The 16,913-nt window shown below is 36.8% G+C and overlaps 1 protein-coding gene across 1 annotated transcript in view; it reads left to right on the plus strand.

Annotated features, from left to right (window-relative positions):
* Positions 1 to 1,026: 1,026 nt before the first annotated feature.
* The window catches only part of Adi1 (acireductone dioxygenase 1), a 31,892-nt gene continuing 16,005 nt past the window's right edge, over positions 1,027 to 16,913 (plus strand). The window contains exons 1-2 of the mRNA XM_090386837.1: positions 1,027 to 1,206; positions 9,195 to 9,314. Of these exons, the coding sequence (XP_090242963.1) occupies positions 1,084 to 1,206; positions 9,195 to 9,314 (243 nt within the window). The 5' untranslated portion in view covers positions 1,027 to 1,083. The remainder of the gene's footprint in view (positions 1,207 to 9,194; positions 9,315 to 16,913) is intronic.

The raw sequence follows: 16,913 nt of genomic DNA on the forward strand, positions 1-16,913 counted from the left end.
TGAAAATAAAATGTAAGTCCATAAACGTTCCAAGAATCTTTAAAGGAGATATTTCTTTACTTTGGCAGCTGATAGAAATAAACCCAGGTGTTCTTCACACGATACGATAGATATTAGTAATGTTCGCGAGGTTGTCAATACAATGGTCGCCTCATCGACGGGTTCTGGTCCCGTCTTTGATACTGTGGAACTTTTATGGGCTTTTTTCATTCCGTGGCTGAGTTAGTCGGTTTCAGGCGTAGATAGCAAGGTTTCCTCTCCTCCAGAAACTTTTTTTCCCCACAAAAATAAGCAAATCGACTAGAGAAAACATGTAATTTACACCCACAAATATGGGTATATGTAAGAAATTACCGGGTGGCCCTAATATAATAGTGTTTTTTTTTTTTTTTTACTTCAAGGGTAGAACAGTGGCTGTAATCGCTATCCTCCCCACACTGTGGAAAAGGCCTGGATTAGAATCCCTTCAATAAGGTGAAGAACGTTTATGGGCTTATTTCACTCAGTAGCTGAATTCGCTAGTGTCAGTCATGAATAGCAGCATTTTGTCCCACAGAAACTTGTTATTTTTCGTCCATTAAAACAGGCAAATCGACTATAGAACACACGCAATTTATGAACTACAGTATTACGCATAGGCAGATCAGTTAGTTAATCGGGCGGCCCTAATATGATTAACCCCAAGGGCTCATATCTGATAGGTTTGGGCTGGGCACACCCAGGGTCCTGAGCTGGATATCATCATTCTTCTCTTTCTTGGTGATTTCCTCCCCCCCCCCTCTCTCAGGGTAATTTTTTTTTTTTTTTGGCTGGTGCAGCATAAGCCTCAGGCTTCCTTGCACAATAATAATAATAATGACACTTTTTTAAAAAAAATAAAATGCCGGCTAGAAATTGTGAAAGATTTATCAAAATCTGGAACGTGCATATATTCTCTCATGCATGGTAACGCTCCTGAAAATAGATTCTAACGTACGTATTATTATTTTTTAATTAATTAGCAATGCTGCTGCCCTCTACCTTGTGAAACTTCTACGTAGAAAGCGATCTTGCAAGCAGAAGTTTTAATTTTTGATTTTAAGGATGGTACGAGCGTGGTACATGGATGATAGTAACGATGATCAGCGACAAGAACATCATTTAATTCCTCCGCACTATATTGATTTAGATGATCTTCGTCGGTTAACTGGAGTGTTATGGTGGAAGGTAAGTGCTGTTTTCATAGTCATTTGAAAATCTACGGGTTCATAGGTCGAAAAGATTATGATTTCGAATGGCGTTACGCAATGTCACTTCGAATGGCGTTACGCAATGTCACATAGTGCTTCAGATATTGCTTTAGCCCTCTATGGCAGTGGTTTTCAATCGGGTTGCCGCGACACCCTAAGGTGCCGCAACAACATTCCAGGGATGCCACGTAATTTGGGTTTAAGTTACTTAAACTTATTTTTTTAAACTTATATATTTATTTCATTATAAAAAGGTGTACAGTATCTTTTTATTTTTGTGGTGATCTGTAATTGATGTTTATTTAGTACCTCTATATAAAGAATAAAATTATACAGTACATATATAATTTGTATTATGAAATGTAATTCCTCATCTAATTTATTTATTTTGTTTATAGCTATATTGTATCATATAACATTTTTTTAATATTATATATACATGTGTGTGTGTGTATGTATATACACACACACACACACGTGTATATATATATATATATATACAGAGAGAGAATTGGATCTAACAGGAAGAAAATTGAGTAGGGTGCCACAAAATAAAATAAATTACTTAGGGGTGCCGTTATTAAAAAAAAGGTTGAAAACCACTGCTCTATGGGATGATTCCTCTTTCTCTAAGGCAGCGGTTCCCAAACTGCTGAGATTTACCGACCCCTTCAAAAATCAAAACAAGTTTGTGGACTCCTTCAAAAAAAGAAAACCCAGCATGAACACTAGGTTTCTGAAAAGAAAGTTGAATGTGTGAAACAACTCAATTTTATTCTTATTTTTATACAGATACATAATAATAACTTTATTTGTCATCAGGTTGCTACTCATAGAACGAATAATTTGAAATATGTATACAATTATGTACACTAACCTTATCGAAAATAAATAATGTCCTATGACGAAGTTCGTTGTGATTCTATCAGTATATTTTTTAAGAAAATAAACACATTACTTGATACCTTCTGAGTGTTTTGCGGACCCCCTGGAACTGGGGGTCCGCAAAATGTTTAGAAGGGGCCAGGTTTGAGAAACACTGCTCCAAGGGATGATAACCTCTGTCTTTTAGACTTATACAGAACCAGGTTTATTTTTTTTTCTGCAGGAACAACATTTCAGAAGTAGTCAAAAAAAGAAATACAAATAAAAAATCATATATTTAAAACAAAAAGTATTTTTTTATAAAATTATTTATTACTAATTATTGGAACATTGTGCATCGGTGGAGAGTTAAGCTAGACGCACAGCTTAAAAGAAATCGCAGTGATGTAGTCGAGTGGTCAGGGGTGCGAGTGCGGTAGTACATGCTCCTTGAGTGGACCTGGGTTCACTGCTAAATACGATTAACATTTGTATTGATTGATTTATTGTAAACTTCACTGACCTGGTGGTTGTGCCGGCGTATGAACAAGAACATTATTATTTTATGCAACAATACGAAATATGATGATAACATGCTTGTACCGTGGAAATCCGAATCAAAATGTTTTGAGTAATAAAAAAATGTTACCTATTAAAACTAATTTTAATAATTAGTTTTGATCAGTTACTATACTTTTGTAATTTGACATTCCAATTAGTGCATATAACCCCATTATTTAAAACCATCACTGTGGAATGATATTATCTACCTTAATGATATGATATTATGACTTTATGATATTATCTGCCTAGTTTGGAAAGAGAAAAGGATACCAGATTATTGGACGAGGGGAATCATTATATCAATTTTTAAGAAAGAGTCCAGAAGAGAATGCAAAAACTATAGGGGAATCACCCTATTATGCCACTGTGCTTCTTTGAGCAAATTCTTGAGACAAGATTGAGGAATAAAATAGAAGTGAGAATGAGGGAAGAACAGTATGGATTTAGAAGATCAATGATTGATTTGATATTTGCCTTAAGAAAATTGCTAGAAAGACACGTGAGTTTTCCAAGAGCCTTTATCTCGTATTCTTAGACCTTGAAAAGGCATGGTGAGTGGCACGGAGAAAAAATCTTTCAAAACTGTTTAAGACTTTGTAAACCACCCCAACAGTTCGAAAATTTGGTGCATTTGGCACCATGATTTTCTAAACATTTTCCCAGATCTCCGCCCTTCCTAGGGGGACTTTCTCAGTGTTCCGGAAGTTTATATTTTACAAAAAACACCCTGTACAAAACAGTATTTGTACATACTTGTACAAATCAGTGTGAACACAGAGAGATTTTGAAAAAAAAGATACATTTATTTCATAATTCAAGTACAAAAATCAAAGAAATGCACTTTTTAATATTTAATATGACTTCTTTTTGCTTTTATAACCATCTTTATTCGTTTAGGCATGGATCACTCAATTAGTTTTTTTCAATTTTCATTTATTTTTCGGATTGTGGAACAATACACCTTCATCACAGCAGAAATCATCTTCTCTTTCATTATACAGCCTTTTTTTTTTTGTGCCTTCCTTACAGATGAATTTTCAATGGGATTGAAGTCGGGAGAGTTTCCAGGCCATTCCAAGTGCTTTATATTGTTTATTCTAAAAAAATGAATGCCAAATGCAATTGTTAGTTGCATCTGGCTCATTCAGACCAGACAACACAATTGTTGCTAAAATCGGCATGTGTCTGTCACTACTCATCATCCCACTGATAAGATGGGATGATGAATAGTGACAATTCCAAAACATTTTTTTAATAGTGTCTTTTGTCGTCTTTTGCATATGCTTAGACACCTTTTTCATCTGGCTTCCTTGTATGCGTATGCAGGGCCATGCAAAGGTACTTGGGATCCCAGATTCAAAAGGGTTTAAGGAGCCTTGTTTATTTATGCTGAGACTTTGATGTCTTCCTTGATTAGGGCCCCCTACATCAAGGGCCCTAGTGCAGTGCATCCAATGCACCCCCATTTGCACAGCCCTGTGCCTTCTCATTTCCTTCACCTCTAAACGGATTTCATCAGAAAAACTTTTCTCCAATCTTTAGTCCCACTTTCAGTCCAGCAGACAACTGAACTTTTGTCTGTTGACCAAGTTCAGTCTTTTTGATTCATAAGTTGCTTTTTAATTGACTTATGCACTCTGTGGTCAACCTCTAGAAGTCTACAAGACTGTTGAATCGTATTTTCACACCAATTCCGGCCAAATTCTCTTGCAAGTCAGAATTGGTCATATGAGGATCTATTTTAATTGCTCTTCTTATTATATAGGCATTGGTTTTGGATTTGTGTATCTTTTTTTTTTCCATTCACACTGGCCTTTTCACTGAGGTTAAACTGAATCTCTTTCTCCCATGTTTCAGATTGATTATTTTGCTAACAGCTTCCAAACTAACTATACACTAGCCTGCTCTCTCCCTATGAGTAAGGGAAGTATGTTTGTTAAGGTTAGAACCTTAGACCATTTTTTGGAATCAAATCCATTTCTGTGACAGTCTAAGAGCACTGAAACTAAAGTACTTTTAAGGATCTCTGTTTAGAGCATAGCTCCGTACATAAATAATTCAGGTTTTCCTTAAAACACATTTGTAATAATATCACACAGTTCTGTAAAGGAACTAATGAAAATAAAGTTAAAAATAAGTTTGGAGAGCAATTTGCTTGCAAGGAACTCGAGTCTTGAGTATGGCTATTCCTCCATGAGCACTTTTTGTGAGAGACCTCTCTTGCCGAAAAACAAGTTGATAAAAGATAAACCATAATTCCTATGTTGTTCACATTAAGTAGTGCAAAACATGTTTTTAAAACCTGACTGAATTTTTCAGTTTTTTTTTTTTAATTTATTTATTTTTTAATATATATTTATAGGTACATTAATAATTATGCATCAGATATGGAAAAAGTTATTTGACTAGATAGTAAAATGCCCAAATGGAGCATTGAAAAATAAGAATGTTTTATTATGGAAAGATAGAGGACATAGCAGTAATTCTATGGAGAAAGTAACTGAGCATGTAAGGAATGGACAAAGTTTTTAATTTTCTCAGAAGTGTTGCTTTGGCAGGCTAATCTGTAAAAGTCCATTTTAATCAGAAAGAAGAACATAACACAAAATGCAAAATACAGCAAGATTTTTGTACACTACACATTTTTAACACTGTTTTGTGAAGGCTGGCAGGTGCATTTTTTTTTGAAGAAATAAAACCTGTTCATGTGTGATGTGCCACTTCTTCCAGTATTTTAATGCATTAATTTGGTTACAGAAGGTTAAATAAATGAGCACTACTAATGCAGCCAGAAAAATCAAATGAAAATCTTGGTGTATTTGAAACAAGAAAAAGTAAGTTACAAAGAATAGTGTTAAATCATGATCCTCCCTCTTAAAAAAAAACTTTTAAAAAAGCATATATGCACAGTATATAATTTACAGTTGTAAAAAAAAAAAAAAAGCATTAGAAGCCTGACAAAGTGAAGCACCTAGAACTGAGCAGACGGTCCATCCATGGGCCTTTGTTTTCACATGTAACTGAGCTACTGTAAAAATGAAACACTTGCATCTACCTCTTTTCCTTTTTCAGTTATTGTTTCCGTGGGACAACTGTTTACCGCTCATTTTTCCATGCTTAAACATTCTTGCTCTTACAACTCCATTGGGCATGTTTTATCTGGTGCAATGCAATTTATGCATCCCTGACATGCCATTGGGCGAGCTGTAAAAATAAGTGATGAATAAAGAGATAAGTAAAAACAGACTAAGATATTTGCCATGAGACTACATTGAAGGATTGTACTTTGTTAGTTAAGCTCCGTTACCAAAACAGTAGTTTATGTCAGAAGCCCATAATATAGCCAATAAAAAAAGTTTTTTTTTTTATTGGCTGTGTGTGGGCTTCTGACATAAAGTGGGATTTGATGTGATACAGAAGTTTGAGATGGGTAGCAGGTGTGTGTGTGTGTGTGTGTGTGTGTGTGTGTGTGTGTGTGTGTGTGTGTGTGTGTGTGTGTGTGTGTGTGTGTGTGTGTGTGTGTGTGTGTGAGACCCCCTTGGCAGTTTTTAAGGGCATCAGAATGGTTGGAACAGAACTAAACTTTTTGTGGTTGGCTGTCTTCAAGGTCCTATAATGTGCTCTACCAGTATCTATAAACTGCACATGGTTCAGCAGCTAAACCCAAGTGAACCTGAAAAACATTTAGATTTTGCTCTTTGTTTCCTAAGATGGAATAGACTGTATATGGACTGAAGAAGTCCATTTCCAACTCAGTAATAATACCAACACCCAGAATTGTTGGATATGGAGAACACATGTCATTAGTGAAATTCTGCACCTGTTACTTTGTAGTGTTTTGTCTAATAGTAAACATAGCTGTTTATTTACTGTGTTTATTATAGGACTCTGTCTTGGAGGAGGTTCAACCACCTGGTTCTGTAATGTGCACTGGGAATAGTGTACAATACCACAAATTTCTGTGAGGTGACCTGATTGAAGTGCTTAAGACTTTAAATGGATTGAGTAAACTGAATGCTGATGGCATCCTTACTCTTCCTCGGACAACATATGTGTGGTGGATACATGTGTGAAAATTTGCTTTCAGCAAGAGAGTAATTGATTGTTGAAACAAAATTCTATTTGGTGTTGTGGAAGAATCATGTTTAGTCTCAAGAGCAGAGTACTAGCAGTCCCCCATATTTTCCATTATGCAGTATGATTGATGTCTTTTGAAGTTATAATGGGCATCATGGCGAAATCCAATCTTCCTTACATTTCAAGGGTACAGCTGTAAAACAGTGTTTGCAGCCAGCTGCTAGATAGTCCACCAGACCAAATCTGTTGTTAGTAACTCTCTAGGAGGCATCTAAATCAGCTAGTGTATAATCTTTCTGTCTCTAATCTGCCAGATAGTAACTGGATGGAGTTGGAGTAATGTGTATGTGGGGGAGCATTGTCAAGGCAATGCTATGTCAAGAAGCTGAGTGTATATGCTTTCCGTTTGTACACCGTATCCAAAAATTTCATTACTTCATACAACATGTTTTTCCCACCTTTTCTTACTATTGAATACATCATGAATATCAAATTAATAGAACAAAATTATCTGCAAAAAGATCTAAACTTTCCAAACACTTCATTTATTTTCACAAACATATGTGGTCTCAGTTCCAATCTCAATTATGTCCATTTTCACTTGCAATCTGCCATGCCCTATTGCTTTTTCTGACTGAACCTCATTATCGACTAATTCAACCATTGTTCACCTCAGTTGTCCTAATTATTTGCTCTGTGATTCCTTTCGTTTCAAAGGTGGTACTTTTTGCATATGTCTGCTCTGATATTCCCTGTCAGAGACTTAGTAATCTTGAATCTCTTATTGATTTTCTCTGGCTCGAAATCTCTCCACCCCATTCTGTAAAATTCATCTGTTGCCTCTATCATTCTCCCAAATCCACTAATCACTTGGAACTCTTTTGACTCCCTTTCTTTGAAACTTGATTTTCTTCCCCATCCAACTTTCCTAACAACGAGATAATTTTCCTTGCTGGTGTTTTTGTTCACAACTCAAACTGGCTTCCATTTTCTAACCAGATGGACTCGCTGGTCAAGATGCTGAGGCTTTTGCAATTACTAATGACCTCTCACCGATTGTTCATTTACATATCAGAATACTAGACAATTCTAACCATACAGTCAATACTCTTGATCTTTTTCTCCAAGTACTGTACATGATCAAGGTGATTGGTCCTCTAAGCACTTCTGATCAAAACTTGATGGTCTCTTTTCCAGTGGAGCCTTTTCTCTTGTGGCCATTGTTTGGTATTACAAGAATGTAAAATGGGATGATCTGCGAGATTTCTATTCTTCTTTTCTTTGGTTGGATTACTGTTTCAAATCTTCTGATGCCAACATTTGCTCAGATTGTGTCAGTGAAATTATTCTTGTAGGGATGAAATCCTTTATTCCACACTCTATCCCTTTAAAATTTTGTCCTTTATCTAAATCTTGGTTTTCCAATAAATGTCCTAGGGCTGTTCAAGATAAGAATGTTGCATATCACAATTGACTTGTATCCAAATCTCCAGGTTCATTTTCTGCATACACCAAAGCTCACAACTATTTTAGAGCAGTTATCAATCAGTCCAAACTAGATTTTAAACAGGCTAATAGTAGAAAACTTGCTCCTTATCCAAACGGTAGTTAAGCATTCTGGTCCCTTGTCAAAGCTGTTGGCCACAACTTTTCCTATGTTTGCTCCCACCTCTGTTAAAACCAAATGGTTCTATGCCACCTCAGCTAAAGATAAAGCTGACCTGTGCCTCCATGCAGTTAGGGATGGGGGTCAAGGGGTGCTAGACCTGGTGTCTGATGCCCCCTGGCTGCTCTATGGCAGGCACCTCCGTAGCCAGGTGGGAAGGAGCAGCAGTGCGTAGCACACGCTTCTTGATTAGACCGGGGTTCGAGCCGTCACCTCCAAATACGGAGGATGCGGAAAGGTCAGGGCATATCTCAGAGCAATATGGCCTTGGTTGCCAATACTCAAAAAACCAAATAACTAACAAACAAACAAATAATTAACAGGCTGCTATACGGCTGTTGGGTCTGGCCAGTGACATAACAAGTAACTCTAAATACGATTAATGATTAATACTAGACATCTATATATGTTATCCTACATTTCTTCTAACCTTTATATTGATGATCTTGGTAAACCACCCACTACCATTCCTAGTACAGTACATTCAATGCTTCCTGTGGTCTTCCATCAAAAGGATGTTAGAAGAATTTTTGAACAGTCTTGATGCCAGGGAAGCATCATTCTCCCATCCTCAGGCCATCATCATTAGATGTTTTTCATCTACATGCCTTCAGAGATAGAATTTAATTATAACTGTTCTATATATCTGGTAGTTGTAGCTTTTCATTTTCCTTAAACCTGTCATTATATTCAGAAACAGCCATGTCTAAGTGTATCACATTTATCAGATTATTGGAATAATAAACTTTATTATTATTTTATCTTACCATAAGTATATTGTTTTATCTTAACAGATAGATGCAGATAATTATGAACAAGAAGGAAAATTGGCAGAAATCAGAAAAGAAAGAGGATACAACTATGAAGATCTTCTGCAGTGTTCAAGAGATAAGTTACCAAATTATGATGAAAAGGTGAACAGTATTATTATTTTTTTAATTGTCTAGTCTGTGTTTAATAGACTTACAGATAAAATCTAAATAGATTGTATCTCTAAGAAGTTGCTTGATCGAATGAATTAATTGGATTCTTTCATTTTCTGTGATTAACTGAAGTGAAAAATAAGTTATCTTATTACCAATAATTATTAATTAACAAATAATATATTGAAGTAATACTTTTGTAATACCAGTTGAAATATAACGTGTTTCATGTTTGTGCTCTGATATAATAAGTAAATAGTAATAATTCATGATTTATATATTTAGTAAACTCCTGTTTACTAAATATATAAATCATGAATGCTTTTTGTACCAAATGGTAGTCAAGCATTTTGTTCCCTTGACAAAGCTGTTGGCCACAACTTTCCCTGTGTCTGCTCCCACGCCAACTGGGCTAGCCAGGTGGGTAAAGTGCCTGCCTGGTAACCCAAAGATCGCGGGTTCGAATCCCGCCTCGGGCTTGGATCAAAGTACTGCAAAAAAAAAACCTTGTGAGGTGCACTATGGCCACAGAAGCTGATACATCAACAACTACCAAAATAAAAAAAAAAAATAAAAAAGTCTGCTCCCACCTCTGTTAAAACCCAATGGTTCGTTTTCCTGTTTAATAACAGGAAAATGAACTCTTCAAAAAGCAGTGACTTTCATATGTGCCATGCTTAAAATTGTATGGATGGATTTATGTATCCAAGTGGTCAGGAGGGAGAGTGCAGTAGCACATAGTTTAAGTGGACAGGCCTATAGTAGAAAGTTAAAGCTTGCATGACTGCTAAATAGGATTAATGATTTGTGTTCATGATTTATGGTCAACTCCTTTGACCTGGTGATCATGCTGGATTATAAGCACGTGCGTTTCTCCAGGTGTGTTATTACATTTGGTGCATGCAGCACATGTGGTGTCCATTGATTCAACTCTATATGTTGTGTATGAAAAAAAAATAATAATAATGATAGTTGTGGTTTCTATTTGTCTTGGTTTAATGAAATTTGAGATGGTGCAACAGATCTTTCTAAAAGAGCCGAGTATAAAATTTCACAAAAATTTCATCCACTGGGAGTCAGAACTGTTACATTCAATTGGATGGATAGATAGATATGGGGACAACAGGTGCTTTGTGTATATGTGAATGCAGCTAAAACAGTAGCTGATATTCCAAAGGATCTGTAATCAGAGGGATCACACAACAATTCAGTTTCCTAGATTTGGCTATCACTTGCAGCCTTGCAATAAATAATATTTCTTATTTTTTAAATTAAATTAATTTTTAAGTGCATCTGGATTTTCTTTCCTGTGCATCTGGATTTTCTTTCCTGTGCATCATTTAAACAGTGGCTGTTGCAAGTAATATTCAATGTATATCCATGTATGAGAAATTCAAAATAATTAGGAAAAATAATTAATTAGAAATAAAATTAACACTACAGATTATATATAGTAACAATAATGTCAGTAAGCAATTCTCTCTTTACACCTTTCTGATTTTCTTCTTTCTTCATACTAATTTATTCACTTTGCCCGACATTGTCAATCTATACCATATTTCCCCATGTATAAGATGCACCCTTTTTCGAAAAATTTGGGGTCTAAAAACTGGGTGCGTCTTATACAGTGGTTGTAGATTTTTTTACTTGCATTTGCCGCTTTTTTGTGCTTGTTGTCTTTGTGCTCATTGTTTCGCACTTGTTACTGGTATATTGGGTTACGTTTTGCCACGTTCTGCCTAGAAATGGCTCAGAAAAGATTTTTGTACAGTGCTGAATTCAAGTTAAAAGTGATCCAGTTTGCAAAAGTGAATGGAAATTGTGCTGCTGAAAGTAAGTTTGGTCCTCCTCCAACTAAGAAAACAATCCGAGACTGGCTACGGGAAGAAGAAACCTTACTGAAAACGCCATGGTAGAAGAAGGCCATGAGAGGCAAGTCAGCAAAATGGCCTGATTTAGAGAGGGAATTGAAGATATAGATTGAAGAGCAAAGGGCAATTGTAATTCCTGTGTCTACAAAGATGGTTCAGCATGAGGCAAGAAGAATTGCTGATGAAAAAGAAGCTACTGATTTCAAAGGAGGACACAATTGGTACTTCAGGTTCATGAAACGGAATGGACTAAGCATGCATACGTGCACCAGACTTGCCCAAAAGATGCCTGAAAGCTATGAGCAGAAGGTCCTTGAATTTCATCGTTTTGTCATTCAATGCCAGAAGACACATCAGTTTGAGTTGGGACAGATTGCAAATATGGATGAAGTCCCCTTTCAATTTGATGTCCGGAGTAACAGAATTGTTGATAAGAAGGGGCTGAAAATTGTAACTGTGAAGACAAGTGGACATGAAAAGAGCCATTATACAGTTGTTCTAGCTTGTTGTGCCGATGGAACCAAGCTGCCTCCTATGCTGATTTTCAAACGCAAAGCAATGCCAAAAGAAGACATTGCTCGAGGAGTGATTGTCCACGTTCACGACAAGGGTTGGATGAATCAGGATGGGATGAAGATCTGGTTTGAGAAAGTTTGGAGCAGGAGACCAGGTGGGCTCTTACGCAAACCTGCCCTATTGGTGCTTGATCAGTTCATGGCACACATAACAAAAAAACACAAAGGAGATTGCTGCAGAGCAAAAAACAAAACTTGCCATCATACCTGGAGGCTTGACATTCCAGCTCAAACCACTTGATGTCAGCATTAACAAACCCTTCAAAGCTGCCATGAGAGACAAATGGAACCAATGGATGAAGTCTTCTGGGGACAATTTGACACCATCAGGAAGAGTGAATAAACCAACTATAATCGAAGTTTGTACCTGGGTGAAAAGATCCTGGGATAATATCAAGATTGAGATCGTTGTCAAGTCATTTAAGAAGTGTGGCATTTCAAATGCCATAGGTGGAACTTAGGACGAGGCAATATATGAAGACAGTGATTCGTCATTAGACACAGATGAGGACATGCTAATGGATGGGAGTTTTGACAGTGATGAGGAGTTGTATGAATTTTATGATGAATAAAACTTGAGTTCAATAACTTTATGTAATACATTTTTTTTTCAAATTTCGGGCCCCAAAATTAAGGTGCATCTTATACATGGGGAAATACGGTAACTTATTTCATATTCTATTATACTCTTGTAGAATATTAAAATTCCATTTATGTGCATTGCTTAATACAAGAATTTATGTTTGGAAAATTTAGTATTCAGTCAGAATTCATTATTTTTGATGAGGGATTCACTTGATAATTTAAACTGTTATATTGAGAGATTCATTTGATATCCAACACTTGAGAAAATTTGTGTTGGATGTTATATTTCAGCTTAAGCTAATGTTAGGAAACATGGAGGTTACCTAGCAGTTTTAGTTAGAGTTTAATGTTTATTTCGGGACATAGTGACAGGAGAAATATGAATGGAAAGAGAAAGGTAAAAAGTGAAAGAAAGTAATTTAAGAAGAAAATAGTGCAAGAGTAAAGACAGATTGCTTGTATATTTGATTAGTTTCTAATATTATAGTGATATATATCCTATCAATCTCATAATGTATGAAGGAGAGGGCTTGGTTGCTGGACACATTTGTTAGATGCAGGTAACAAAGAATTTGTGTGTTGGTTGATGTAATGCTTTCTTCATTATATTTTTGTGTACTCTTATTTCACTACATAGTATTTGTTAACCTTGTTCTTCATGCAAACTGTCTTGACTGCTTTATCCCAATATAAATATTTAAGTTCAGTAATATGTAAGTGTATAAAAAACTTTTAAGCCTAAAGGCAAATAAAACTCCTTGACTTGATGGCATATACTTAGTAATTTTGAGTGAGGCAGCCAGAGAGTGTATTGAACCATTGAGGTTAATTATGACGGCATGATTCTTTTGGGTTGGAGAAGTGACGACGTATTGGCAACACATAAAGACAGTTCTAAGAGTGAAGTCAGTAACTAAAGACTGGTTAGTCTGACTTCAATGAAGGAAAAACCTTAGAGGCAATGATTGAGTGCAATCCAAGGCATTTAGATAGAAATGGCATTCTGTAGGACACAAAACAGTTTTGTTATGGGAGAATCATGTTTATCTTACTGGTAAGCTGTTTTAACACAGTTAACTCATGATCTGGATGTAGAGAACAATTTAGGTGTAGTTTCTTTAGATTTTAGTAAAACTGAGTCCCTCATAAGAGATTACTGTATAAGCTGGAACACGTTAGAATTATTGGAAAGATTTTAAGATCTATTGTAGGATGGCTGCAGGGCAGATGGTTGTTATTAATAGATATCCTTCAGATTGGAGGATCCCACATGTCAGATGTGGGATCCTCCAAGGATGTTTCTTGATTCTTGGACCTCTGTTATTTCTGATTTTTATAAATGATATAGTGTGTGGTGTCAAAATTTGCAGGTATATGTAAAGATTGGGTGAGTCGCTAATGATCACTACCAAGCAGTGCTCCTTCAGGATGACTTAAACAGGCTTCAGAATTTGGTCTGAAAAGTGGCACTGTGTTTTAAAATAGCAAAATACAAGATCTTATACTTGGGGTATATGTGGGGTTGAGTTAAAACAGTGGAGGGAGAAAGGGTTCTGGGCAGGAAAGCCTGTGGTGTCCTATTAATGATTTATTGAACGATATCCTGTAGAAATAGGGAAGTCATAATCCTACTCTATATGATAAGGCAGTTGTAAGACCGCATTTGGAATACTGTGTCCAAATATGGAGACCTTATCTGAATAAAGTTATTGAGCTTCTTGAAAGGGTGGCACCTACGTAGCCAGGTGGGCAGGAGCTACAGTGCGTAGCACACGCTTCTTGATTAGATCGGGGTTCGAGCCCGTGACTACCAAATACGGAGGATGTGGAAAGGTCAGGGAATGACCACCGCATATTCCCCGAGCAATATGGCCTTAGTTGCTAATGCTCCTAAAAACCAAATAATAACAACATCTTGAAAGGGTCCAAACTTTGGACCCTTCAAACTTTGGATTAGTTACAGAGTGATGAAAAATACTGAAATCTACAATAGGTACAAGTTGATCTGTAATAGTACCACACATAAGGTCAGGGAGGCCAAGACTTCATATGAGAAAGCATTGGCTAAGAAAGCAGTGGGGATGGAATTTTTCATTTATATGAATACAACGAAGAAGAAAGCTAATCAGATTGGACCCTTGTGCACTGGATGTGAGAAAGTCTTAGATAAACCAGCTGATGTTGCGGGTGAATTGAATAGGCACTTTGCATTGGTCTTTACTGATGAAAGACCCTTCATGCTGAGAAGAGGCTGAGCCATATGAAATTAGTGATGTCTTAATTACTGATGATTGTTTATTAGAAAATCTTTTGAGCATAAAGGAAAGTAAGGCTCCCAGAGTTGATGGCATATTCCCTTTAGTTTTGGGTGAGAGTGCCAGGGAGTCTATTGAACCATTGAGGTAATTATGAGGACATCTTTGGACTAGGGGGAGATTCCTTTGCATTGGAGAAGTGCCAACACATCACCAATACATAAAGGCAATTCTACGAGTGAAGTTGATAACTACAGACCAGTTAGTCTGACCACACTATCAATAGAACCATAAATTCCTGACAAAAGATCCCAAGATATTAAATATAACCCATCACCAGAAATGGTAGAACTTTATGGAAGCCTTTAATATAGAAAAAGATTACAATACAACCATGAGTAGGAACATTGGCATGGTAACCATTCCTCTTGCATTGCTTACCCTGTTAAAAATATTAGAGGAAACAATCCAGCAACAGTTTTTCTAACTCATCCTTAGGCCCTGTTGGAATTTACAGTCACCTCCAATCAACAATAACCAGTGTACGTATGTGTGGTAGTCCAGTAGGAGCAACTTGAGTGGATACCACAGACATTCTTTTCCCCCTTCAACTCCAGATGTTTGTTGAGGCTTGCTGCAAAGTGTGGGCTTCTTTCTGCAGAACAATAAAATGGAACATTGTGCCACTCCAGCATATGACAAGTCATTCAGCAGCCCCTTCAACTTTTTCTTAGTGTTCTTTATGACTTTATTTTTTTAAAACTATGCCTGCATAAAAAATAAAATTGCCTTCCAAGTTCCTAAGGTCGTGTAAGGCCCACAGATTGCTTACTGCTGGAATAGATTAAATAATGATTAGATATGTGGAACTGTGTGTATTATGATACAATATTTTTCCTCTTTATTTTTCATGAGGAGATAGTTAATGCAGGAGTTGGATTTATCTAGCATTTACTTAGTGGGTTGGTTTAAAGCCATTTGCAGTCAGCAGTGATTTATAATTTTTTTTTTAGGTAGTCTGTATTGATTATCTCTACTTAATGCTGCATATTTATAATTTATTCCTCTTAGCAGTTGTTCTGGTTCCCTTAGTAATTCAGAAATGGCTCATGTCAGAATTTTGTAGTAGCATTAACATTAGAGGCATATGATGCAAGAAAGCAAGCTTATGCAGCATCAGCCAAAAAAAAAACAAAAAAATAACTTCCACTTCAACCTCCGTTCGTTTGAAATACCTGTCCAGCTGAGCCTTAAATTTATTTAGGCTATCAACTTCCACTACAAGGGATGGAAGTCTGTTCCACCAACCAACTACCCACTGGCTAAAGGCAAATTTCCATCCCAGATGATTATTCTGAGCAAGAGGCAAAATCCCATCAGCATTGAGCATGCTCAAACCATTCAAGGCTTTATACACCTCTATCAGATCACCTCGCTGGTGCCTAGTCTCCAGACACTGTAATTTGCAAAACTTAAGCCTTTCTTCGTAACAGCAACCCTTTGTGCTATTCACTAATCTTGTTGCCCTTCTGTGTACTCTTTCCAGCAGCTTTACATCCTTCTTGAAATGAGGCCTCCAGACCTGTATACAGTACCCAAGGTGTGGCCTGACCATTGCCTTATACAAGGGAATAATCACCTCCTTATCCCTGTTAGAAAAATTCCTGTATATCATTGACAAGACACCATGAACTACTCTTGCAGCCTGTCTGCACTGCTCAGAGAGTTGGCGCCTCCGTAGCCAGGTGGGAAGGAGCAGCAGTGCATAGCACACGCTTCTTGATTAGACCGGGGTTCGAGCCCGTCACCACCAAATATGGAGGATGCGGAAAGGTCAGGGAATGACCACCGGATTCCCAGAGTAATATGGCCTTAGTTTGCTAATGCTTCTAAAAAAAAAAAAAAACTGCTCAGAGAACTTCATATCTGCCTGCACAATTACCCCCAGGTCCTTTTCATTCTCTACCACTGTCAGTGCAGTACCACAGAGTTGATACGTTGCTCTGGGGTTGCTGTTTTCCGTATGAAGTACTTTACATTTGTCAATGTTAAACTTCATTTGCCACCTCTCAGCCCATCTGCTCAACCTTTCCAGATCCTGTTGCAGCAGCTTAACGTCAGTAGTGGCCTTAACAACCCTACCAACCTTTGTATCGTCTGCAAACTCTGTATACTAGGGAAGTTAAAGTCTGCAGAAATTGTAAACTTCTACATCTTAGAAAATTACAGTTTAACGAAATCTGCAATTTGAAAATTTGTGGGATGCTATTACATTTTACTTTGGTAGGAATGCTTTGTTGTGAT

The sequence above is a fragment of the Mastigoproctus giganteus genome, chromosome 12 (assembly GCF_048544385.1).
Source record: "Mastigoproctus giganteus isolate SK-2022 chromosome 12, ASM4854438v1, whole genome shotgun sequence".
Lineage (NCBI taxonomy): Eukaryota > Metazoa > Arthropoda > Arachnida > Uropygi > Thelyphonidae > Mastigoproctus > Mastigoproctus giganteus.